At 40.3% G+C, this 26,910-nt stretch overlaps 1 protein-coding gene across 4 annotated transcripts in view; it reads left to right on the top strand.

The window, feature by feature from the left end:
- The first annotated feature begins 10,244 nt into the window (after positions 1-10,244).
- The window catches only part of LOC114232235 (uncharacterized), a 40,308-nt gene continuing 23,642 nt past the window's right edge, over positions 10,245-26,910 (top strand). Inside the window, exons 1-4 of one of the 4 annotated variants that reach the window (XM_028148391.2) lie at positions 10,245-10,366; positions 15,923-15,993; positions 20,922-21,018; positions 23,683-23,784. In XM_028148391.2, the coding sequence (XP_028004192.2) occupies positions 10,289-10,366; positions 15,923-15,993; positions 20,922-21,018; positions 23,683-23,784 (348 nt within the window). In that variant the 5' untranslated portion in view covers positions 10,245-10,288. Of the gene's footprint in view, positions 10,367-10,649; positions 10,849-15,922; positions 15,994-20,921; positions 21,019-23,682; positions 23,785-26,910 lie in introns of those variants that run through there. The other 3 variants (XM_054727906.1, XM_054727901.1, XM_054727914.1) reach the window with 3 other exon arrangements.

Raw genomic sequence — 26,910 nt, 5'->3', positions numbered from 1 at the left:
GGTTTATTTGCATATTCGTTCCTGATTGGCTGGCGGGTGTGGCTTTGTGGGTGTAGCAGAGGTCCAGTCAATTTGCATATTACTCTTTTATTAGATAGGATGATATTATTATATTGGAAATTCAGTGAGCTGAACAAAAGACGCTGCAATCAGAGAGCCGAATTTGGTGTCTATATTTCAAAAGCCAGGGCCACGAGAGCGCGCATGCCTCCCTAAACCTCGCAGCCCTGAAATGAGCTTAAGGAGCCATCCGAGGAAATTCCTCCAGGGTTCTCATTCTTGCCGCGTCTGCTCAAACCGTCATGGTCTGATCCGGAAGTACGGCCTCCACGTGTGCCGCCAGTGTTTCCGTCAGTACGCGAAGGACACAGGCTTCATTAAGTTGGACTAAGTGAACTTCCATGAATGGGTCATTCAAGACATCTACCTTATGACAGAATGCTATCTTTTTGTACATAGAATAATAAAGGTGTTTTTATATAAAAAAAAGAATTCAGTAATCTATTGTTATAAAAATTATGCCAAACCAAAACTATTTGAGATCTCCAAATGAACACTTTCTTGACTAAAAAGAATCCTAGGTACATACATTATTTCAACTATATAAACTTTGAAAAAGTAACACTAAGGGGGGAAAAGGGTAGGCATGCAATGAAACACTTTTGAATTTCATCATGTCAGGTGCCAATCTGTACATTTTTCCTACTCTGTCTTCCTGGGTACAATACATGCACTGATCTGACTTTACTTGAGCTGTTGAAGCCCTCAACAAGAAGATGTTGAATACTGAGTCATCCTTCCTGTTAGAGGCCTAGGGAAGGAGTTGCTGGGATCTACAATTGTAACCTGAGCTTCCTTTACTACAGCTCATACTCTGGATACTATCTCCCAAAATGACCACCAGTTTCCAGTGTAGACCCTGAATTTCTCCACTTTAAGTTCCTATCATTAAGTCCCTGTTTTTGAATTTATACAAATTTTTCTTTGGCCCCTACTTCAAACTATTATTCCTAAAATTAATCTTACTAGTCTTACTCACCCTACCCCGCACAAAAAAAAAAGCTACCCCCTAACATTTGGGCCAATAACCAAGGATGGCTAATAGTATATATTATAGTATTGTATAGGTTAAAAAAAAAGAAGAGCATGTAAAACTGAACTGAAATACTCAGTCCAACATAGCATAATCACACTCACACTCATTAATTTAAGCAATATGTGAAGTTACAATCTAGATTTAACATCAGGTTTAAATCACACGTTGAATAAGAGCACCCTCATCAGGCCACAACTAATTTTTGAGTTATATTAACAGTGCTAAACTGTCACTTAGCTTCCAAGATGAAAAACTTGTGCAAAAATAAGCTAAAATTGCAGTAGCATATGCTGGCCATCCCATAATTGCCCCCAAAGTCATCCTACCCAAATCATCCTTTAATAAAGGCAATTTCTAGGCATTGTTTTGTGTGTGGATAAGGAAAAGAACACTAAAGTCAAAATGTTTTAGTTCAAGCTTTACCACTAACTGTGTAAATGTACTTCTTGATCTTGCCAAAATGAAGTGATTTCTCATGCTATATAATTCCAGTAAAGATAATAATGATATTTATAATTGCTTTACATTTTACAAAGTACTTTGAGATGATTCTTACTTGATCCTAGTGAGTAGACTTAGTGAGGGTTATACCCATCTTAGAGATGAGTAAATAGAAGCAAAGAAGTTCATTGACTTACTCAAGGTCACACAGCCCTGGAGCATGAGCATTTCGGGCTGGTTTCAAGTAAGCAATTAAAGGTTCTGAATAAATCTGTGAATATCTGTGAAATGATTCCAGTCCTGATACCTGCCCTACTTCTCTTCCTTTTGTACCTCATCATCCACTGCTTGCATTTTACCAATGGGGAAGAGTGCATCTCACAGTGCATGCAAAAAAACCCAGGAACCTGGTCCAGTAGGTCTGGGGTGAGAGCCAGGATTCTGCATTTTTAACAAGCTCCCAGTGATGCTGACCAGCAGACGGCACTTTGAGTAGGAAGGGTTCAGATAATGCTGTGTGAGGAGTGTTCATTCACACAAGGAATCTTCTAAATTAAAAAAAAAAAAAGAATCGGATGATGTTTAAGGTTACCCAAATTAAGACAATCTCTGAAGTCTTTATTTCTGAGCACTGAACTCTAACCAGTAAGCAAGCATCTTCATCTGCTGTGTTGGGAAATGGAATTATTACACCCCCTTGCAAAAAGACAACTATTATATGAACATATTGACCCTGAATTGCATTATCTTTTATACTTTAATAAAAGTAATGATGCTGCTCAGAGGAATGTACGCTGCATTTTGTTCCTGGCTACAAATTCATGAGATTCTATTTTCATTTACTTGGCTAATTACTCTTCACATTGCTTTATAAAAACAACTCTACCACCAAGTGGACAATGCAAAAATTAATTTATATGATACAATATTCAGGCTTCTTCCAATTCCATTCTCCAACTTCACAGGTTAGTAAAGCGTTATTAATCCCCAGCTAATTAACAGAGCCCAGCAGGATTCACTACTTGAAGATGGACAACCTCAAAAAGATAAGCCACATTGAAGAATCATTTTCCAGGACCGTTTAAACAATGGCACCATAATAGAACTGACACTGCAATCAGGAAATATATAACAACAGGTAAATATTTCCTCCATGGACACCAATGATTAGAACACTTGGTTAAAGCGGTTTTCTAACACATGAACTCATGCTAAGGATTAATTCACAACCACAGATCTTGAACAATGAAAGCAATAAGGTTTTCACTGCTTTTACCTTGGATTTTTATCATTCAACTAGAGGCCCAGTGCACTGGGGGGAGGGGGAGTCCCTCAGCCCAGCCTGCACACTCTCATAATCTGGGACCCCTCAGGTAGGGTCCCTAGGCCTGGCCTGAGATCAGGGCCTATCGGGGCTTTCCTTCCCCCGGCTGCAGGCAGCTGGCCCCACCCCAGCTGCTGCCACTGCTTGCCATCCGTGCAGTGCTGCCCCCCTTCCCCTGCCACTGGTGGCCTCCTTCTGCAGGCGACAGGCATGGGGTGCGATGGCTTGGCTGGCCTGGGCCTCCCTCTGCGGGGCGATCACTGGACGGCTGCACACCTGCCACAGAGTCGTGGCCGGTGGGCTGGGCCTCCCTCTTTCTTTGCTGGGGGGTGGGGCCAGCCCTTCGAGGGGCCGTCTGCCTACCTGATCGCCCCTAACTGCTGGCCTGCCTACCTGATTGCCCCTAACCTCTTGCCTGCCTACCTGACCACCCCTAACCGCTGGTCTGCCTTCCTAATTGCCTCTAACTATTCTGCCTGCCTGATTACCCCTAACTGCTTGCTGGGGGGCAGGGCCAGCCCAGCGAGGGGCCATCTGCCTACCTGATGGCCCCTAACCGCTGGCCTGCCTACCTGGTTACCCCTAACTGCCAGTCTGCCTGCCTGATCACCCCTAACCACTCTGCCTGCCTACCTGATCACCCCTAAACATGCTCAAAGCTCTTCCATGTACTAGTACATGGCCTTCTAAATTACCAGAAACATGTCAGAGCTTTTCAAAGTACTATGGACAGTGCATTTTAACCTTTTAACCTTTTTGTTAGTCTACTGTTTGCCCCAACTGTCATCCATCACCTGAGGCATCTGCAAAGTTAAAACCTTCCCTTAATTGTTTTTTACAATGCCCACCATTGTGGGGAGAAGTGGTTTTTTTAGCATTGAATGAACTCTGAGTTAGCATTGTAAATGAAGTCTTCCAGATAACTACTAGACAGGTCAGATAATGACAATTCTATGAGAATGAGGTTTTGAAAGAATTCCAAATACATTCTGCCCCCTCTGGCGGTTGCCAAGCTGTCCCAGGACTGTGCACTATTATTTTTTTAAGACTATTGCAAAGCTGGAAAGAGGGGAGGGAGGGAAACTAGGGCAAATTAAAATGCCACAGAGCTCACTGTTCTCTTAGTAAGATTCAGCCATTTTTCTTGAATAAATGATTCCTGAGTCATTGTAAGCCTTTGGTTAACCTCTACAGTTCTGAAAAGTTAATTCCAAAAATGTTGCCAGCTTTTTCTTTTAAAAACAAATATTTTTATTGATTTCAGAGAAGAAGGGAGAGGGAGAGAGAGATAGAAACATCAGTGATCAGAGAGAATCATAAATCAGCTGCCTCCTGACCACCCCACACTCAGGATCAAACACATAACCCAGGCATGTGCCCTGACCAGGAATCGAACCGTGACCTCCGGGTTCATAGGTCAATGCTCAACCATTGAGCCACGCTGGCTGGGCATGTTGCCAGTTTTTTCATTGCTCTTACGGAGGGGAAAACTTTTGGAGTTCCTTTTTCTACCAAACGACATTTTCGCATAACTTTTCTTAAACCAAAAATAATCAAAACCATGGCTAAATGCAAAAGCAGTAGTAGCCAGACAGCAGCAGCATGGAAATGGAGAGTTAGGAGCTGCAGAACAATGAAGACATAACAAAGAGCTTGTGTCTTCTGTGAAATTGCCCTGTAAAGCCCATTCAGAACATCCACTAAATTCTAGCACCTCTTCATCCTCCTTTAATTAAAACTGCTCTTCCTTAAACACCAGCACCAAGATAAATGAGAGTAAGCTAATTCAATCTTATCGATTCCCTGTTTTGTTTAATCACCACAGTTACTATTTTGTTTAAGTACTATAGGTTGTTTTCTACTATTTCTATTTCAAATACACCTTGACTCAGTTATAACATTTCTGCAGAGAAATGTACTCTACATTACAAACAATCACCTTATAAAATTTTTAAACCCAACAATTTGTTAATGAAGAATTAGCTGTATGCAATCAATGGCTAAAACCAATATTGTAAAAAAAATAAGTGGTGTAAGCTGGTGAACTTTTCTCCAAAGTCTACTTCTGTAGAAAGTAACACTTAAACTGGATTTTGAAGGATAAAAGAGGAATTAGGAGAATGTGAGAAAGATAATATCACCAAAAGCTTCCAGTTTGGAATCAGCATAATATCTCAGATCAGTGAGCAGACTAATTGGCTATAGCGGTGATTAATATGAGGAGGATTAGAAGGTTAAAGTTAGGGAGATATCTAGGTTGGAGAAGACAATATAAAATGTTAAACATCAGGCACAGAATTTTGGACTTGACTTGTAGGACAAAGGTTCACAACCATTTTCTCTCCTCCAATACACTTGAGAGATGCAATCACCCCCAGTAATACCAATGTTTTACAATTCAAGAGATCCTCAAATCTGGAGATGAGGTGGTAAGAACAGTATTAGAATCTCAGGGGGGTAGTGGGGGTGCAGTAAGGGACATGAAAGATTTCAAAAAGCACCACTTGAGATTATAATATTCTCTTCAGCCCTCCACACCTCCGTCAATGGGAATGAAAAGCCACAGGAAACCTCTGAGGAAAACACTGCCTTTTTGAAAGTGCTTCAAGGGCTATATTTCATGGAGCAATTGCCTAATTTCCTAAACATTAAAGAAGTATATTTCTGTGTTTTTCAAAATGTAATTCATAGAATATTCATCTCCACAATACAATATACAGATGATGCATTATAGAATTGTACACCTGAAACCTATATAATTTGATTAACTGACTAGAGGCCCGATGCACAAAGATTCGTGCAAGAATGGGCCTTCCTTCCCCTAGCTGCTGGCACCGCCTTCGCTCTGGCCAGAGCTGCCTTTCTGCCTTCCCATGCTGCCCAGAGGCCCGGAGCGGCTGGGGCAGAGCGGAATGCCCTGCCCCCAGCCACTCAGCGCCTGCATATGCAAAATAACCCGCCATCTTTGTTGTGTTAATTTGCATACTCACTCCTGATTGGCTGGTGGGCATCACGAAGGTATGGTCAATTTGCATCTTACTCTTTTATTAGTGTAGATATCACCTCAATAAATTCAATAAAAAATTTTTAAATACACATTCCACAGATCTATTAAAAAGGTTCAGTCTACATAAGTTTGGGAAATCTCACACAGCAAACACCCTTCTATCAGAGATTCACAAACTATATTAATTAGCTTACTAAAGGATATAAGAACTCCCACATAGAGAAACATGTTCAATTTTTTAAACCCAGAGCTTGCATACATTTATTTGATCACAGATCTTATTCTCACACAATACTTACTAATATCCTAGAAGTCCTAGTTGGTAAACACTGGTCTATATTAACTCCTAGGGGGTTGGGGATACGTCAGATGTGGTTCAGTATCCGCCATAGATCTTACAGAAGACAATAACGCAGGAAGTGGCATTGCCCCTGCACTCTAGAAAACCCACTCCCTACAGCCCATCCTATCTAGCTCTCATTTGCCTCTTCAGTTCCTCATGAAGAGAAGAACCCAGCCCCAGCCCTCTCTCCCACCCTTCAAGCCCAACACCACCACCCCCAAATGACTTTATCAGTGCGATAATGAATCAAGGCTCCTAGTTCCTCAATGTTTTTCTGAGACCCTCACCAATGTCCATCCCCTGATTGAGCTAAGTAACTGAGCTGGCTAAAAGAGAAACCAGCCTGGAAAAGGTGATGGCATTTGTGGGTCTTCCTGTGGAAAGAGTTGTGAAAAGCTGCTGAGAAGGGACAAAAGAAAAGATGAGACTAGGCCTGTCTGGGCCTGAATGAATCAGAAAAGAAAACAAGGCAGATGAGAATGAAAATGAGGAATGACCTTCTTCCTATCTCCCATTTCCTTCCTCTGTAAAAACTCTGAGTGGCCTTTTTAAATTCTTCCCCAGTCAGCTTTCTTTTTCTTTTTTTTTTAATTGAAGGCTTTCTCTTTCAAAGCTGTGCTCTGTGCTCCCTCTGCTGGCCCTGACATAGCAATTAGATTTAAAACCAACTAGAGTATGTGTTACTTGTGGCCTGCAGTGATGTTTGCCATCGACATATCCTCTCTTAAACTAATTTACAAAGTATAGGGGGTAATTAAGTCTATGTTAAAAGTAATATTTCAAATTAGTGGGAAAAGGATAGTCAATAAATTGTATGAAACAAGTCACTGTCCACCTGAGGAAATACAAATTCCTACCTCACAAAAGACACAAAAACAAATTTCAGGTGGATTAAAGTTTTAAATATTTTAAAAAAATAAAATAAGATAACAGAATATTTACAGAAAATAAGGGAATATTTTTATCTGAGGCTAGGAAAGAAAGTCTTGCCGAAAATGACAGTAAAGTCCAACATCATCATTAAAAAATCATGTTTGTCTAGGTAAGAAGCAAAAATGTCTGCAAAGGATTCAAAAAAAAAAAAAGAAAGAAAGAAAAGAAAATAAGCTTCAGAGGAAACATTTGAAAAATATACCATAATCAGAGAAAACAACATTTATTATAAAAGCCAACTTTTACTTATTTATAGGAGACTGTCAATACTTAATAAAACACATCCTGAATTAGTGAGTACTTGAAAGTTTTGAGCTGGTGGAGTATTGACAAACTCTCAAGTAACCGCGGAAATAGGATGATTCAAAAATTAGTGACTTTTCTTTCTGAAAAGCTAACCTCTAAAAAGCAATGACAGTAAAATCAGTGAAAGTTGTCATGAGGTCTAAAATCTTGTTTTAAAAGAAATGGGAAATGGTGAAATGTCCCATTTCTCACCTGCTCCATCTTTCAGGTTTTGTCAAACTATCAAGGGAAAGATGGAAATACCTGTGATGTTTTGTTTTACCTGCTGTGGTTTTTATTCTCGGTTATCCCTTTTGCATAAAAATTAAGAACAAAGAAAATGGAGGAAGAAGAGGAGGACAGAGGAGGAAGAAAGGGCAGGGAAAGAAGAAAAAGAGTCTCAGCTCTTAATGTTTCAAAATAGATTTTGGAAACTCCCTGAAGAGCGAGTATATGGACAGCAAAAGCCAACATAAACGCCATAAATTGGGAAGAATGCCTGGGGTGATAGGAGGTTCCCAACTAGGCTTGCTGGAGTTTCCACAGGCTGAAGGAGGGCAGAGAGTCAGAAGGAAACAATCTAATTTGCCAGAGTCCCCACTGGAAGGTGAAGTGGATAGACTATAATGATGAGAAGATGCTCAGTAAATTGGGGATTCAAGAGCTGTCTTCCCAGGTGAGGTAAGGTCTAAGAGGTGCTCCCCATATGACCACAGAGTGACAGCACACCAGGAGGGCTGAAGCATGGTGTGTGGGCCAGAGGCCTCAGACAGCCTCTCCAGGCTCCCAACGCCTCAGAATGCAACAGAAAGTTTCCTTGCCCCACCAATGCCAATCTCAAGTTATATATATGCAAGTGATATATATGAGAACCAGAGCACCTGAAGAGGCCTTATAGAGTATGGAACTGGTGATCGGAGACAGATAACAAACATTAGCAGCAGATGCCACCTTAGAGAGATGAGGGTCATGAATCAGAAGAAGATTTCCTCCTAGTAAGAGTCGTGGAACCTCCACTAGGTTCCCACACACATAGATGCCACCCCATGTAGAAAGAAGGGAAGGGGATGTCCTGAGTTAACTGAGAAAACCCAACAATAACTAGACTAAGCCTCAGATAGCAGATAAAATGGGGCTCAAAGAAAGAAAGAGTTATATTATAAATTACAGCTTACATTGGTGTAGGCCTGAATTTGTGGATTGTGAAACGTGCACCCACCACACAGGATTGTTTTAATGACAAGGTGAAACTGAGACAAGGGAGCTCCCATCTGTACCTCTCCAACTATCAGGTGCTTGTTATCACTACCACAGCTCATGATTTCATTGCCCAGTCACTCTCTGCTCTACTATTTAATAAACAGAAGGTGCATTGCAATACGACCAAGTTTGTTCTGCTTATTTTTACTGTAAGCAAGAATATACCAACACATTACCTCCGAATTAACGTATTTCATTTTCCCACATATTAGCAATGTAACCAGAGCTTTTAATTCAGCCACCCCACCTGTAGCACAAGGCATTACCTCTAAGCTGGTAAGATACGTTGGTTCAAGATTTTCTTTATATAGAAGGATAGATGATTCAAGAAGGCATCATTCTCAAGAGCTACAGTTCAGGCCACTTCCAGGCTTGCTTGTTAAACCCAATTTGATTACCCTGGGTTCATATAAACTCAATTACTACCTGTCCTCACTTCCTGCCAGGCACTCCAGAAAGACAGTGATTGCTTTGTTTTTAAAGTCATACTATTTGGGAGCAATAAAGTAATTTTCATTCATGTATTTATCACAAAAAGGATTGCAATTGCTTACCTACTATATGCTAAGAATTTACATATTTACTTAATTTAAACTTGACAACTCTCCTCATCTTATAGATTAGGATACTGAGTCTCAAAAAGGTTAAGTTACATTCAAGGCACAGAGTAAATAGCGATGTCTATATCTGGATCCAAGTTTTATCTGATTTCTTTCCACTCTTCCACAATGCCATACTAATGAAAAAATTCTTGCCCAGAAATTCAAGGTCTAGGATAACAAAACTCATTCTACCACTACTACCACTCTCATCTCCTGCCCACCCACCTATCATACGCCTTTCCTCTGCCACTCACTTAACATGCATTCCCTAGCCTTGCCTTCCTTCAAACCTTTAAGAGCTGTTTGTTCCCTCTGCTTAGACTGTCCTAGCTTTCCTTCCCACCTAGAGAATTCCAACCCATCCTCTAAGTGACTTTGAAAGCTTTGCTCCCTCTCCCAAGGATTACCTGCCTCCACTCCAGCTTCTGCAGCTTAGTTTCTCTTTCCATCACAGCGCACTCATATATATCACTTGCATATATATAACTTGAGATTGGCATTTATCTGCATGTACCTCTGTAACCACTTCTTGAATGCGACCTCCTCAGTGAGGCCTACAACTATGCATACTTGTTCATCTAAGGCAGTTAGCATGATGAACTAACTGCCTCATCATGGGGCAGTTCAGACAATGCTTGTTGAGGTAATGAATTTTATTTTAAATCAAGGCCTATATTTTACATGTGTTAGATTGTGAATGAATTCTATGTAGGTGGGCACTGTGAAGTAAACTGGCTCTTAAGTGATTTTAACGGTGACCACAAAGAAGGGCTTCACTCACCCAAAGCTAGTTTTTCCGGAAACCTCGGCCCCGCCCCCCAGCTCGTCCCAGACTCGGCCCAGACAAGAAATGGCCCCGCCTCCCTCACTGCCAATCAATCGCTCCTCGCGCCTGCGCACACACCGCCCCCTCCAGAGCCCCGCCCCAGTCTCCGCCCCGAGGCTACCGCGGGCGGTTGGGTCTGGCGGGAACCTTCCCTTCACTGGCCCGCCCACAATGACGATCACCTACAGCTGCATTGCTAATGGCCGAGTGATCCTAGCGGATCTGGCCTGGACCGGCGGCTCCTATCAGGTACTCCCACCGTCACCTCCGCCTTCGCGCGTTCTGGCTTTGAAAGGCGCTGCCTGCCGGGCCCCGCCCCTCAGGAGGCGGCGCTGCCGGGAGGCCCGAAGGGGCGGGGAGTGGGGACGGGAGGCCCCGCCCCCGTGCGCGGCTGCCTGCGAGGCGGCGAGTCCCGGGCGGGAGCCTCTCGAGCTGCAGAACAGCGGGGCCGCGCGGGCGCCGCCGAGGGGTTAGGAGTGGTGCTGCACGCGACCCCGTTGGCGGTGATTAGCTGCCCTGTCCAATTCCCGAGACCCCTTCCGGGTCTTCTCTCCCAGACCTACACGCACTTATTGAACACGTATTAGCCGTATAACCCCGGGTTAAAGGAGTGAGGGGTGCGGCAATGAAGAGGAGACAGCACCTCAAGTTGTCGCTTGATGAGCTCAGGTCCCTTGATGTCCAAGGGCGGCGTACAGGTGTCCTACAGAGTGACAAGTATTTCCATGGCGGTGGGTCCAGACTGCTCCGGTGCCGTTCGGAATGGGTGGCTGCTTGCGACCTCAGAGGACGTGATGTTAGGGGGCTTGGCTTAGAAGCCTTATAAGAGTTAGCCTTAGCCTGGCACAGGAAAGGGAAATAGGGACTCCGTGCACAGGAAACAGCCCACCTCAAGGACCTCAGGTAGAGCACGGGGCCCTAATATGTAGGACATAAAGATTAGATCAGAAAGGTAGGCCGAGAATAGTTCATGAAGGGTCCTATCTGCTTTTTTTTTTTTTTTTTTTTTTTGTCCTAGAGAAACTGGGACGTAATCTGTAATAATAATATGCTAATTAGACCAGACGAAGCTGGACCTGCAAGGGAAGCCAGTGCCAGCAGCAGGGGGAAGGAAGGCCTTGCACGAATTTCGTGCATTGGGCCTCTAGTTAAATATACAAAGGAATAGCATGATCTGATTTATCTTCTGGTACATTTGGTTTGGTTACAATCCAGAGGTGGATTGGAGGGGAGAGAACCAGTAAGGATGGTACTATTACAGTTTACTAGTATGTAGAAGATCTAAGGGCCTGAGCTAAGGCTATGACAGTGCAGATAGAAAGGAGGGGGCAGATCCTAAGAAAGACTTTGTAAAACTAATCCTCAGGAGTTAGTGACAGGGTCATGCCTAGGATGCTTCTTAATTTTTCCCCCCCAGCTCTATTGAAATAGAATTGCCATATAACTGTGTGAGTTTAAGGTGTACAGTGTGATGATTTGTCTTTTTTTCCCCCGCCCTCAGGTGTCAGTAAACGATATAGAAACTACAGATGGAGGAGGAGGATTGTGGAGGAGAGAGAGGGCACGCAGGGCAGGAGAGTACAGTTTGGGACAGATTGAATTTTGTTGCCTATTGGAAATGGCCAATCGATTTGTGTATTTATTCCTCTACCTATCCTCAAAAGCTTTAAGTGATCAAATGCCTAATGTGGCACTCAGAGGGTCAGGGCTAACAGTTGAAGATAGTAGAAGTGGGTGAGAGCAGTGGTGTCCTGAAAGCCAAAAAAACAAAGTTACAAGAATGTTTCATGGCCCAAAGAAGTTGAACAAGATCTAAAAGGTGTTCGTTGAATTCTATAGTTAGGAGATGATTGCTGACCATACAGTTAGCAGTTTGGTAGAAGTGGTAGAGGCAGAAGCCAGATTGCTTTAAGCCAGGTGAATGGGAGATGAGGAAGTAAAGAGACTGAAGTTAGATTTTTCTCTCAAGAATTTAGAAAGGGCCGAAACTGGTTTGGCTCAGTGGATAGAGCATCGGCCTGCGGACTGAGAGGTCCCAGGTTCGATTCCGGTCAAGGGCATGTACCTTGGTTGCCGGCACATCCCCAGTAAAGGGTGTGCAGGAGGCAGCTGATCGATGTTTCTCTCTCATCGATGTTTCTAACTCTCTATCCCTCTCTCTTCCTCTCTGTAAAAAATCAATAAAATATATTTTTTTAAAAAAAGAATTTAGAAAGGGAATGAGATAAGGTGAAAGCTAGAAGAAGCATGGTCCAGGAGGGGGCCTCATGTTTTAGTACAGAGAAAACTTTCACATGTCTGTAGGCTAATGGGAAGAGTTTGGAGCTATAAGAGAGGAAGGGGCTGTTGATGGAGCAAGACTAAAGGAGCACAAAGGAGTGGAATCCAGTGTGGCAGTGGGATGTGAGCCTTGGATTTGAGGAATGCCCTCTATGTTCCTCAGGGTTCTAGTAACTTCAGTCCTCTTTTCACTTGACACATTCATTCACACACAGAACAGCTTTACTTTGATCACTCTCAAAACCACTTCCAAAGTAATCCCTCTCCACAGAGTGCCTAATAGGAGAACTAAATTAATTCTTTCCCGATTCCTTGTGTATTTCTAATCTTGTTGAGTAGCTCTACTGAGCCATTCAAGCTGGAAACTGGGAGTCACCTTCAGTTTTTCCTTCTTCTTCACCTTCACATTTGTTCTTTGTCACCAAGTTTGATTAGTTCTGTCTCCTGAATATGTCTCGAACCCATTTCCTTGTTTCTGAACCATGTTGTCATCTAGGCCTTCAATTCTTGTCACCAAGGGTTATTGAAAGTGCCTCCTGCCCTGTAGCTCAAGTGGTAAGAGCATGATCCCAGTACACAAAGGTTGAGGGTTTGATCCGGTCAGGGTATATACAAGAATCAACCAATGAATACATAAATAGGTGGAATCTCTCTCTCTCTCTCTCTCTCTCTCTCTCTCTCTCTCTCTCTCTCAAATAAATAAATAAATACATAAATACATAAATAAATATTTTTAAAGTGCCTCCTAACTGATCTCCCAGACTTCAGCCTTGTCCCTCTTAAAATCAGCCTCCACACTGCTGCTCAAGTGGTTGTTGCTAAAAGCAAATATGATCATGTCACTCCCTGCTTAAAATCATTTGGTGGCACCTGATTACATACAGAATAAAGCCCATACCACTTAGCCTGGCATTCAAGGCTCTCCCTGGTAGGACTTTTCCATGATTATCTCCTCTTCCCCCACATATTTTTGGGCTGCAGCTATCCTGACCTTCATGCTGTTCTCCAGTCTCACCAAGGTCTCAGTTTATCTCCTCTTCCCTCTCCCTGGAACCCACTTGTCTTCACTTTTTAGCAGTATAACCTCTTCTCTGCTTTGAGACTTTTCTCAATTCTTCCTTGAAGCCTTCTTAGGCCCAGGCTCATTTATATCCTTTTACCAAACTACTTACCTGGCTGAATAAGATTCTGCTTTTACTTATTTGTCTCTGCTGTCAGACTCCTTCAGAACAGGCACTGTCTTCATCTCTGTCTTTATATAGTAGGTTCTCAATAAATGTTTAATTAATTAAGAAGGGGAGAGACAGAAAGTTGAAGGGGTTCATAAACCAAATGACTTCTCTTTATGAAACATGCAGGAAGGTAAGAAAGTGGGAAGGGGTGGAACAATTGGAAGAAAGGATTAAAGGTTTAGAATGATTGCTGTACAAAAAGCTGACCGGGGAGAAGGAAAGGAATGACACAGTGCTTTAAAGAATAGTTCTACCATGTCTTTTCTCAGTGCTAAATATTAATGTCACAACTATTTTATAATCACTAAAAAAGTATTAGTACCTACTAAAGCTTAATCATTAGATCAAATCAATTGCTATTTAGGGTCCTAGAGTTGGAGAGGATCCTAGAAATAATCTTGCCCACTTCATTCTTCACACAAAGAAACAACCCAGACAAGTCTCTTTCTTAAGTCGTGCAGTATTTTTATAACAAAAACACTAGTGACCTGGGGCACGAAATTCATGCACATTAAAAGGGGATTAATTAGAGGAAATAATTTAATATTGCTATTTTCCCTTTCTCTATAATAGAAGTGTCAGAGATGAAAGAAAATTAGTAAAATTTTGAAGTTATATGAAAACCTTCCTCCTGTCAGAGTCTGGGGCTCACCACAGGACCCAGAGTCAAGTCCCTGCCCACCCACGTGCACCTCAAAATCATGTGAGACCCAGATCCGGCCGCACCCCCCCCCCCGCCCCCGCCCCCATTGGGCTAGATCCAGACCCAGCCAGTCCCACCCTTGTCAAGCCCTGCCAGGCAGGGGACATAGCCTCAGGTCCCCTGGCCCCGTACCAGGACGGGGGGGTGTGGCCTGAGGTCCCCCAGCCCAGACCAGGGCCGGGGGCGTGCCTTTAGGTCCTCCATCAAGCCCTGCCAGGTGGGGGACATGGCCTGAGATCCCCTGTCAAGCCCCGCTGGGTGGGGGGCATGGCCTGAGGTCCCCTGTCAAGCCCCGCCAGGCAGGGGGGGCGCGCAGCCTCAGGTCCCCCAGCCCAGCACCGGGAGGGGGGGGGGCGCAGCCTCAGGTCCCCCGTCAAGCCCTGCTGGGTGTGGGCGCGGCCTGAGTTACCCCGACCCAGCACTGGGGGTGCACCTTGAGGTTCCCCGTCAAGCCCCGCTGGGTGGGGGGCACGGCCTGAGGTCCCCTGTCAAGCCCTGCCGGGCGGGGGAGGGCGTAGCCTCAGGTCCCTGCTGATTGCTTGTTAAGGCTCCTTATGGGAACTTGGCCTCAGCTGTGGATGCAGCCATCTTTGTGATGGAGTGATGGTCAATTAGTATATTCCCTCTTTATTAGATAGGATAACTAGAGCTCAGTTTGTCACACTTTTACAGCCTCATGTTGCCATTTGCTTTGTTTCAAATTTTTCTATCATTTCATTGATTATTTACTCTAAATGAGACGTGGGGTAAGCTAGGGGAATATATTCCAGTGATGATAACAGAGTAACTGAAAGCCTATGTACTCCCTTAATTTTTCTTGTTTTTAAATTCTTTCCTAGATAATACTGCTCGGATTTTTCAAGCAATCCCACAAATTTCAAGCTTTACTCTCTCCCATTAATAATAAGCTTTAGCCCTTGATAGTGTGGCTCAGTTGGTTAGATCGTTGTGTTGTACCATGAATCAAAAGGTTGCTATTCGATTCCGGTCAGGGTACATACCTAGGTTGTGGGTTCAATCCCTGGTGGAGGTATGTATGGGAGGCAACTGATTGATATTTCTCTCAACTCATACATCAATGTTTTAGTGTTTCTCTCTCTCTCTCTCTCTTTTTTCTCTTTCTCTAAAATCAGTAATATATATCCTTGGTGAAGATTAATTTTTAAAAAATTAAAAATAATAATAAGCTTTATTTATAGTTTTAGTCACTAAAAGCTATTTGATTAGATAGTGCTTCCCAGCCTTGAAGCCATATATATATACATATATATATGTATATATATATATGATGTGACTGTAAAAATAAGACTGATTATCTAGTACAAAGCACATTTCCACACTTATATGTATATACACAGGGTATGTATATTTAAGTAATTTTAAATTTTTCCTTCAGATTCACATGAATCTGAATATTCATACGAATATTTATAACTTGCCTCTTACCATGAATATGAATAACCACCCATTAGTTCTCCTAGTAAACAGTTGTCCCTTGATAAACTAATCAGAACATAAGTAAATTTAGGAGAAGAATAATGAAAAACACTGCAATCTTCTGCAAAGTAAATGCTGACAATTTATTTTTAGGAAACAGCAGCAACAGTGCTTAGACTAGTGCTTCTTAGAGCTGAACCAAAGACCACAATTCAAATGGGAAGGTAAGGTATATTCTAATGAAACTACTTTTTAACAATTATCAGCTAATAATTCCAATGATAATGGCATGAGGAAAAAATATATTAGTTCTACATACTCTTGATTGAGCCCTCAAAAAGGAGAACTTCTATATGTAAAAGCATAAAATTGTGAATGGGAATGAGAAACACCAAATTCATGAAAGTGCTTACCTTGGCAAAGTGATGGGAGAAGAATTAAATTGAAGAAGGGTATACAAGGGACATTACAGGCAGTCCTCCAGTTACATCGGACTCAACGTTTCATGGTTACGTCACCATCTCCCATTTACAGTATTTATTTTTAAAAAAAGTTCCGTCATTTCGACGTATGTACATATGTGCTTTATGTCTTTTATTATTTATCACAAGTAAAGGTCAGGAATTGTTATCTTTCTTTTAAATTCTTTTACTGTTTCACTTCATTACTGCTGTGTATGTGCTCCATGTGAGTGACGTAGGTGCTTATGTAGGTGGGTTCCGACTTCCGGCGAAAATCGCGTTATGTCGCCGTAGGAACGGATCTCCGTTGTAACCCAAGGACCTACTGTAATTGTATCTGTAACATTTTAAATAGATTGGTGGGTCTACAAGTGTTTTTGTCCTCATTCTCCATACTTTTTTGGTATACCCAAAATATTTTATTAATATAAAAGGAAACTTCCACTTTAAAATATCTTCAATAAGACCACTCTAAAAACAAAAACAAAAAACAAGTTGATAGATACAGAGAACAGGTTAGTGTTTGCCAGATGTAGGGGTCAGCGGGTAGTGGGAGAAATGGGTGAAGGGGGTCAAAAGATTTTTTAAGAAAACAAAAACCACATCAAGCAAATGTATAATTTTATGAAGTTTTACAAGGGAACTCCCCTATCAACTGCTACTGCCACCTATGCCAAAAAAATAGAACACTGCCAACTACCCCCAAACTCCCCACCATGTGTCCTGTTTGTTCAGTTTCCTTCTTCTCCCCCATCATCCCAACTTTTATAGCAGCCACTTATCCTGTTTCTTCATTGTTTCAGCACCTAAATATACACCTCAGATATTAGAGCCCGATACTGCCTACTTTTTAATTTGATGTTATTTAAATTTATTTAATCTACATATTCCCCCTCTATTCCTGTCCTATCCTTACAATGTATTGAAGAACCTGTAGAGTTTCCCACAATTTGCTGATTGTATACTGAAAATGCAGTTTATCATGCTCTAACCAGCTGGATCAAGAGGCTTGATCCCTTTGGCAAGACTATAGTTGTTTTTTCATCTGCTTATACTTCCTTTTGACATGCTCGCAGCCATTGATATTCATTGTCTACACCCTAGAGCCATTAATTTATTTGGGTTTGCAAACTAGTGATATTCTAGTTTTGCTTTCACTTATTAGCAGGAATGATTTTTTTTAAAAAAAGATGTGCTTACCTGTATTATACATTCTAATTTGAATCTTTTGAGGGCCTCTTTTGAGGAACTCCAAATGTATGTATCCAGCTGCCCATTCTACATCGCTATTGGATGTCTGATAAGCATCTCAAACTTATGTCTCAACCAACCCTCCTCCTGCAGTGTTCCACTTTCCAGTTCCTCAGACCTAAAACCTTTATGATCCTTGACTTTTGTCTCTTTTACATCCAAATCCAATCCATCAGCAAATTCTGTTGACTTTACCTTCCAAATATATCCAGAATCTGACAACTTCCACCAATACCAGAGGAACCACACTACCATCATCTCTTGCTTGGGTTACTTAATATAAATTGGGCTTTGTTTTTTTTTTTTTTTCATTTTGTTTCTTTATTTTTAAATATTATATTCAAAATTGGATTTAATAACACTTTATAATAATGCAAAATTATATGGTTCTAAAGTCAAATATACAAAATACGTTTCCTTCAAGAAGTCTAATTTTTATTCCTTTCCCGTCCACACTGACTCTCTCCCTATGTAGGTAATCATTTTGAATAAGTTTTTAGTTTATCATTTTTTCTTTTTTTTTTTTTATATAAGACACATAATATATATTCGTACTTCCCTTGGTAGCATATGAGAATGATAGATAATGGTAATACATCATACATACTTTTCTCTACTTTGCTTTTGTCAGTTAATAGTATATCCTGGACATCAGATATTCAAGTTTTGTTTGTTTTTAACATTTAAAGATAGTTTCTGAATGATACTCAGTAATAACATACCAAGCAACATTTAAAATATCTCTTTTCATAGCAATTATCAATTTACTTCATATATAACTTCACATATATAACTTTCAGAGAGATGGTAGAATTAGCAACTTTTTCAGCAAAGACTCCTCCCAACTTAGAAATAAAAATATTTTCCAATTTTAAATAATTTTAATAGTTCCTTATATTGTGCTGGATTATTTTATTAAGTTTATACTTAGTTAAAATATATATACATGTTGAATTTCTAGAGCAACCAAGAGTAAAATAGAAATAGAGTGTTTACATTCTAACCCTTACCTATCAAGGGTTAGATAGTAAATATTTTAGGACTTTTTGGGTCAAGAGGCAAAATCAAGTACTAGTAAAATGACAGTCCATCTGCGTAAAGAAAAAGTAAGATCCCTTATATTATACTATAAAAACTGAATTTCACATAGATTAGATATCTGAATATGAAAAGTATGTCTATAAAAATATTCTAAGAAAATGCAAGAAAATTAATGTGTAAGCTCAGGGTGGAATCAACATGATGGAGCCAATAACATAAAAGTCCTGAAACAAAAAAAAAAAAAAAGTGACAGATTTTAAAAACTTTTCTTGATAAACTATAAATATCCATACAGAAAGAGCACAAATCCTAAGTGAGTAGCTGGATGAATCGTCACCAAGTAAACACTCCTGCTACCACCAGGTCAAGAAACAGACTATCTCCAGCTTCCCAGAAGCCCTCTTCATTCTTCTTCCTAACCACTTCCACTGCCCCAAAGGCAGCCATTATCCTAATTTGTAATATTTTAGCTTAACTTTGCCTGCTTTTAAACTTTACGTAAAATCATACATAATGTATATAAAAAAATTTTTTTCCAAGTGGGAGTTTTTTTGTATCAATCAATATCATCATTAAAAATATTTGTAGCATGCCCTCGCCAGTTTGGCTCAGTGGGATAGAGCAGCAGCCCCGCACACTGAAGGATCCCAGGTTCAATTCCAGTCAAGGGCACATACCTCGGTTGTAGGTTTCATTCCCAACCCTGGTCAGGGCAGGAGGCAACCAATCAATGTGTCTCTCTCATATCGATGTTTCTCTCTCTGGTTTATTTTATTTTATTTTTTCTCTCCATTTTTTTTATTAAGGTATTATATGTGTACATATCTTACCATTGCCCCCTCACCCCACTCCCATACACGCCCTCACCACCACCCCCACCACCCCCACCCCCGTGTTTTGCGTCCATTGGTTATGCTTATATGCATGCATACAAGTCCTTTGGTTGATCTCTTATCTCCCCCACCTCTCCCTAACCTTCCCGCTGTAATTTGACAGTCTGTTTGATGCTTTACTGCCTCTGTATCTATCTTTTTGTTCATCAGTTTATAATGTTCTTTATTATCCACAAATGAGTGATATCATGTGGAATTTTTCTTTCATTGACTGGCTTATTTCACTTAACATAATGCTCTCCAGCTCCATCCAGGTTGCTGCAAATGGTAAGAATTCCTTCTTTTTTATGGCAGCATAGTATTCCATTGTGTAGATGTACCATAGTTTTCCGATGCAGTCATCTGCTGACAGGCACCTAGGCTGTTTCCAAATCTTAGCTATTGTAAATTGTGCTGCTATGAACATAGGGGTGCATATATCCTTTCTGATTGGTGTTTCTAGTTTCTTAGGATATATTCCTAGGAGTGGGATTACTGGGACAAATGGGAGTTCCATTTTCAGTTTTTTGAGGAAACGCCATACTGTTCTCCACAGTGGCTGCACCAATCTGCATTCCCACCAGCAGTTCAGGAGGGTTCCTTTTTCTCTGCATCCTCTCCAACACTTGTCATTTGTTGATTTGTTGATAACCATTCTGACAGGTGTGAGATGGTACCGCATTGTCGTTTTGATTTGCATCTCTGGGATAATTAGTGACTTTGAGCATGTTTTCATGTGTCTCTTGGCCTTCCTTTTGTCTTCTTTCAAAAAGATTCTATTTAGGTCCGTTGCCCATTTTTTTATTGGATCATTTATCTTCCTTTTATTAAGTTGTATAAGTTGCCTGTAGATGTTGGAGATTAAACCTTTATCAGCGATAACATTTGCAAATATGTTCTCCCAAACAGTGGGCTTTCTTGTTATTTTGTTGATGGTTTCTTTTGTTGTGCAAAAGCTTTTTATTTTGATGTAGTTCCATTTGTTTATTTTCTCTTTAGCTTCCATTGCCCTAGGGGCAGTATCAGTGAAGAAGTTCTTTCGGCATATGCCTGAGATTTTGCTTCCTGTGGATTCCTCTAGTATTTTTATGGTTTCCCATCTTATGTTTAAGTCTGTCTCTGGTTTATTTTAAATACATATTCAGCCCAGCTGGTGTGGCTCAGTGGTATTGACCTATGAACCAGGAGATTGGGGTTTGATTCCTGTGGGCTTAATTCCCAGTGTGGGGCATGTAGGAGGCAGCCAATCAATGATTCTCATCATTAATGTTTCTATCTCCCTCCCTCTCCCTTTCTGAAATCAATAGAAAATATATTAAATAAATAAATATACATATTCAAATTTTTTAGCTTTTATTTAATATAATTTAACTTTTAAATATATGAAAGATATTCTAATTCTGATTCTAAAAGTTATCTAGATAGTTCTTATACTATTAATGAGAACTTAAAGAAGAAATTAAATTTGCTACATAGATACTTAATTTCTTTAATATTATCATGTAAATGAATGTATTCTTTTCAAAGCTTTGTCTATCATAGTCTCTTCATTGATGGGATCATTTACCTATGTGCCTCAGACAATGCATTGGATATTGTAACACCATCTGCATTTCTTAAAAATGTAAGTAATTTGTTATACTACTTTAACAACCTTTACCTTTTCTGAAATTATGAGGTCTCTGTTTTATAGTTTATGAGCAATAATGTCACTAAACAAAAGCAAATCATTCATCTGTCTATAAAGCAGAGCTATTAATGACCTCCAGAGATTTCTTACCCTCATCCCTCATTTGTCTCCTGCTTCCACACTTCCCTGACTCTGAAGGAAGATCTGCAAAGACAATCTACTCAGATCTATTAGGATCTGTCACAAAAGAAACCATCAACAAAATAACAAGTAAGCTCCCACTGCATGGGAGAACATATTTGCCAATGTGACATCTGATAAGGGTTTAATCACCAACATTTACAGGGAACTCATACAACTTAACAAAAGGAAGATGAACAACCCAATAAAAATATGGGCAAAGGACCTAAAATAGACACTTTTCGAAAGAGGACATTCAGAAAGCCAGGAGACATATGAAAACATGCTCAAAGTCACTAATCATCCGAGAGATGCAAATCAAAACAACAATGAGGTACCACCTCACACCTGTCAGAAAGGCTATCATCAATAAATCAACAAACGACAAGTGCTGGAGAGGATGCAGAGAAAAAGGAACCCTCCTTCACTGCTGGTGGGAATGCAGACTGGTGCAGCCACTGTGGAGAACAGTATGGCGTTTTCTCAAAAATTTAAAAATGGAACTGCCATTTGTCCCAGTAATCCCACTTCTAGGAATATATCCCAAGAAAACAGAAACACCAATCAGAACGGATATATGCACCCCTATGTACATAGCAGCACAATTTACATTAGCTAAGCTTTGGAAATAGCCTAAGTGTCCATCAGCAGATGAGTGGATTAAAAAACAGTGGTACATCTTGACAATGGAATACTACACTGCTATAAAAAAAAAGAAGGAATTCTTACCATTTGCAACAGCATGGATGGAACTAGAGAGCATTATGCTAAGTGAAATAAGCCAGGCAGTGAAAGAAAAATACTACATGATCTCACTCATTTATGGATAATAAAAGCATTATAACCTGATGAATAAAAAGATAGATATAGAGGCAGAGAATCATCGAACAGACTGTCAAATTACAGCGGGAAGGCTGGGGAGTGTTGGGGGGTGGGGGGGTAAGAGATCAACCGAAGGACTTGCATGCATGCATATAAGCATAACCAATGGACACAAGACACTGAGGGAAGGGGGGAGGGCATGTGCCGGGTGGTAGGGGAGGCCGGGGGAAGGTCAATGGGGAAAAAGAGACATATGTACTACTATTTGTAATACTTTAAACAATTAAATTAAATTAAATAAAAAAACAGTGGTATATCTACACAATGGAATACTATGCTGCTGTAAAAAAGAAAGAACTCTTACTATTTGCAACAGCATGGGTGGACCTGGAGAGCATTATGCTAAGCAAAATAAGCCAGTCAGAGAAGGATAAGTATCACATGATCTCACTCATTTATGGAATATAATGAACAATATAAACTGATGAACAAAAATAGATCCAGAGACATAGAAGCATTGAACAGACAGTCAAACCTCAGAGGGAAGGGAGGAGAGGGTAGGAAGGGGGTGAGTAAGAGGTCAACCAAAGGACTGGTATGCATGCATGTAAGCATAACCAATGGACACAGACAGTAGGGGGGTGAGGGCATGTGCTGGGGGATGGGAGCAGCCAGGGAGAAGTCAATAGGGTAAAAAAGGAGACATATGTAATAATTGCAACAATAAAGAATTTAAATTTTTTAAAATTTTTGTCTTTATATTTATTGTGTTCTTTAAAAGTAAGAAAGAAATGAAGTTTTACTAATATTTAAAATACTTTCTCAATAGCATATGTATTTAATGTATACATAATTATATATATGAACCATACATGTATTTTATTTGTATAGTGTACCAACTTGCTTTAACACAGCTCAAACTATACTCAAAAATAGAATCAAAGGTTATAAGACCTAATATTGTCACTCTACAGTGACAGTTATGCCTAGACAATTGTTAGAGTCTTGATGCTAAACACTGTTAGCCATTTAATTTACTATACTCTAATTTTTTTTCTCTCTGCCATTATGACAAATCATCCCAACTTTACTACCTTTCCAAAAGCAGATGACACAGAATTGCTAACCATATTATTTTTACCACTACTTCTGGGGAATACAACTTTTAGTGCAAACAATTATCAGAGTTTCTTCTTGAAACTTTGAAGTGTCCTGTAGCAACCGTGTAGGTTTTGAAAGGTAGAATCATGACTTTTAGTTGGGATTTTTTTTTTTTTATCATTGAGTGGATTTTAAAGATAGGAGCAGGAGGGAGAAATAAGTTCGTATTTAGAAAATATCATGGACTCCCTATTTCCCTGTTTGCCAGAGGTAAACATCTGTTCTTTCCCTCAAGTCCTCAGATATACCAAAGAATTAAGGATCTCTCAGTATGAGGTTGTAATCTATACTAAGCAGTGGAGAAGACTGGGCAAGCAGTTTTTATAAATACTGTATCTTTAAATAGAAAAGACACCCTGCTACCAAAAATCTTGAAATGTCCTAGTTTCTTTTATTTCAGGTTTCTGCCAGACTTGGCTTCATATAAACATTAACTCTGCAATTATCCAGTTGAAATTACCTATATAGTTTAAATATCTCCATTCATTTCCCCAGGTTAGTGATATTTTTCTGAAAAATCCTTTGATGTCACAAGAACATTTTTCTCCTTCAAATGCCATTGCTGCCGATTTTCAGCAAGTATTAGGAAAGTATATGGTATGTAACCTCCAACTGTATTTCTAAACATTGTTAGTATTGCAGCTGTCAAATCAGTTAGGAATTGAGTTAAGAGCTATAAAGATGAATTCGACTGAGAACTTCTATCTCTATATAATGTTAAGTAATGATATCTATAACGTATTGATAAATGAATAAGATAAAGTCTGTATGGTATACTGTTACTTATTTACATATGCAACCATTTAAGGAAGAGGGAATAAATACAAATATATGTATTTGTTTGCTTACAGTATAAAAGAAAAAAAAGTGCTGGAGGTGTGCAAGGAAATGATAAATCAAAAACATTCTAATGGTTGCCTGTGGTAAAGATGGGCAGAAAACAGAGACTGGACCTCTCTGAATAAAACTTGTTTTACAAATTTGACTTTGGATCCATGTGTATATTTTACCTAATTTTAAAATACTGTTAAATTAAATATTTAAATAATAGTTCCGACTAAGTGAAATAAGGCAGTCACAAGAGGACAAATATTATGTGATACCACTGATATGAGGTACCTAGAGTAGTAAGATTTATGCAGACATCAAGCAGAATGGTGGTTGCCAGAGCCTGGAAGGAGGAGAGGAAGAGGAGTTATTATTTAATGCGTACAGACTTTCAATTTGAGAAGTTGAAAAATTTCTGGAGATAGGTGGTGGGGATAGTTGCAAAACAGTTTAGATATGCTTAATATACTGAAGTATAACAGTTAAAAATTGTCAAAATTGCAAATTTTATGTTATGAATATTTTACAATTATAAAAATGTTTAATTTAGAAAAGTAATTCCTAAAACTCAAATTAAAAAAGAACCCAAATGTGTATGGAGTGTCCTCACCATGGCTGCTTACTTCTTCAAGGCCAACAAAGGAATCTCTGTCACTCCAATATGCTAAATATTATATAATTCTATATAATAAAGAGCTAATATGCAAATGGTTGTCATGCCCTCACGCTGTAACGGCTCAGACACTCAACACTGGGGAGAGAGGAATGAGGCCCAGCCAGGCACAAATGAGCTTATGAGAGAGGAATGGGGACCAGCCAGGCTGCAGCCCGGGAGAGGACAAGTCTCCCACCCCACGGTCCCAGGCGCTAGCGGCTGCAACTGCGGCCCGGGAGAGGGACAAGCTGCCCGCCCCGTGGTCCCCTGTAGCCGGCCTAGGCGAAGCCAGCCTGGGTCCTGGGTGCCTGCGGCTGGCCAGAGGGAGGGAAGCCTGGGTCCTGGGTGCCTACAACCGGCCGGAAGAGGGAATCCTGGGTCCCAGGTGTTGAGCGAGGTAGAGGCGGTTAGGGGTGATCAGGCCAGCAGGGGAACAGTTATGGGTGATCAGGCCGGTAGGGGAGCAGTTAGGGGCAATCAGGCAGGCAGGCAGAGGTGGTTAGGGATGATCAGGCAAGCAGATAGAGTGGTTAGAGGTGATCAGGCAGGCAGGCAGGCAAGCAGTTAGGAGCCAGCGGTCCTGGATTGTGAGAGACAGTCGGACATCCCCCGAGGGGTCCCGTATTGGAGAGGGTGCAGGCCAGGCTGAGTGACCCCCTACCCCGTGCACGAATTTCATGCACTGGGCCTCTAGTGTAACATAATCATGGGACTAACATTCTGTCACCTTTGCATCTGTTAGTTAGAAGCAAATCACAATCAAGGTGAGGGGGTTTTACAAGGATATATATAACTTACTGGGGTTCACCATAGGGTGTGTTGACCACAATGTCTGACAAAATAACTAAAAGCTTTATTTTAAATGCATCTTATGAAGAATTCTGCATATTCAAGACAGCCAAAATATATTAACATAGCTCCCTGAAAACTAGTTACTATGTGAAAATAAGCACATTTTAAGCAAATAAATCTGATATCAAAGAATTTTCTGATTAACATTTATAAGCTAACCTGGTAAGCTTTAAGTCTGTAGAAAATTGTAAAAGTTGTTGAATTTCTTATACTATAACAAAATGCACACAGTGAAAACAGAGAGTTTTGAGATATAAATACCAAATGTCATTGAATGGACTATGAATATGTTATTTTGAGTCTGAATCCTTATTTTGCCTTCAGCTGTATAATATTGAACAATTTATTAACCACTCTCAATCTCAGTTTTCTTATTTAGAAAATAAAAGATGATTGGCCTGGCCATCATGGCTCAGTGGTTGAGCATCGACCTATGAACCAGGAAATCACGGTTCGATTCCTGGTCAGGGAACATGCCTGGGTTGTGGGCTAGATCCCCAGTGGGGGCCATGCAGGAGGCAGCCTGGCAATTATTCTGTCTCATCATTGATGTTTCTCTCTCTCTCTCTCTCTCTCTCTCTCTCTCTCTCTCTCTCTCTCTCTCTCTCTCTCTCCCCCTCTCTGAAATCAATTTTTTAAAAAAAGATGATTAGAGTACTACTTTACATGGTGGTTTGAGAATTAAATGAGCTAATACTTATGAAGTGCTTAAAACAGTGCCTGGCACATATTAAATGTTCACTGAGTTATTAATATTGTTCTACAGCTGCAGCTCACTTTTTTAATGTAACACTATATCTTAGAGATTATTTTTGTTAATATGGATAGAATGGAAGACTAAAATAGGAACAAAGAACTAAAACAATAAATAGAAAACAGTAATAAATATGGTAGATATTGATCTAACTACATCAATAATCACTTTAAAAGTTAATGGTCTAAATACACCAATGAAATGACAGATTGCCCAGGCCGGGTGGCTCAGTTGGAGCATCATCCTGTACACCAAAAGGTGTGGGTTCGATTCTCAGTCAGAGCACATACCTAAGTTGCGGGTTCAATTCCTGATCGGAGTGTGTGCAGGAGGCAATTGATTGATGTTTCTTTCTCTCTTTCTCTCAACATATCCTCGGGTGAGGATTTTAAAAAAAGAGAGAGATTGTCAGATTGGATTTAAAAAAAATCAAGAGAATGAGAAGACAAGCCACATACTAGGAAAAAGTATTTGCAAAAGACAAATCTGATAAAAGGCTGTCATTCATAATATAGAAAGAACTTTTAAAACTCAACAATATGAAAATAAACAGCCTAATTAAAAAAATGGGTCAAAAACCTGAATAGATGTCTCATAAAAGAAGATATAGAGATGGCAAATAAGCATATGAAAA

This window comes from Eptesicus fuscus, chromosome 2 (genome assembly GCF_027574615.1).
Source record: "Eptesicus fuscus isolate TK198812 chromosome 2, DD_ASM_mEF_20220401, whole genome shotgun sequence".
NCBI classification, from domain to species: domain Eukaryota; kingdom Metazoa; phylum Chordata; class Mammalia; order Chiroptera; family Vespertilionidae; genus Eptesicus; species Eptesicus fuscus.
This window is presented reverse-complemented; position numbering and strand designations above follow the sequence as displayed.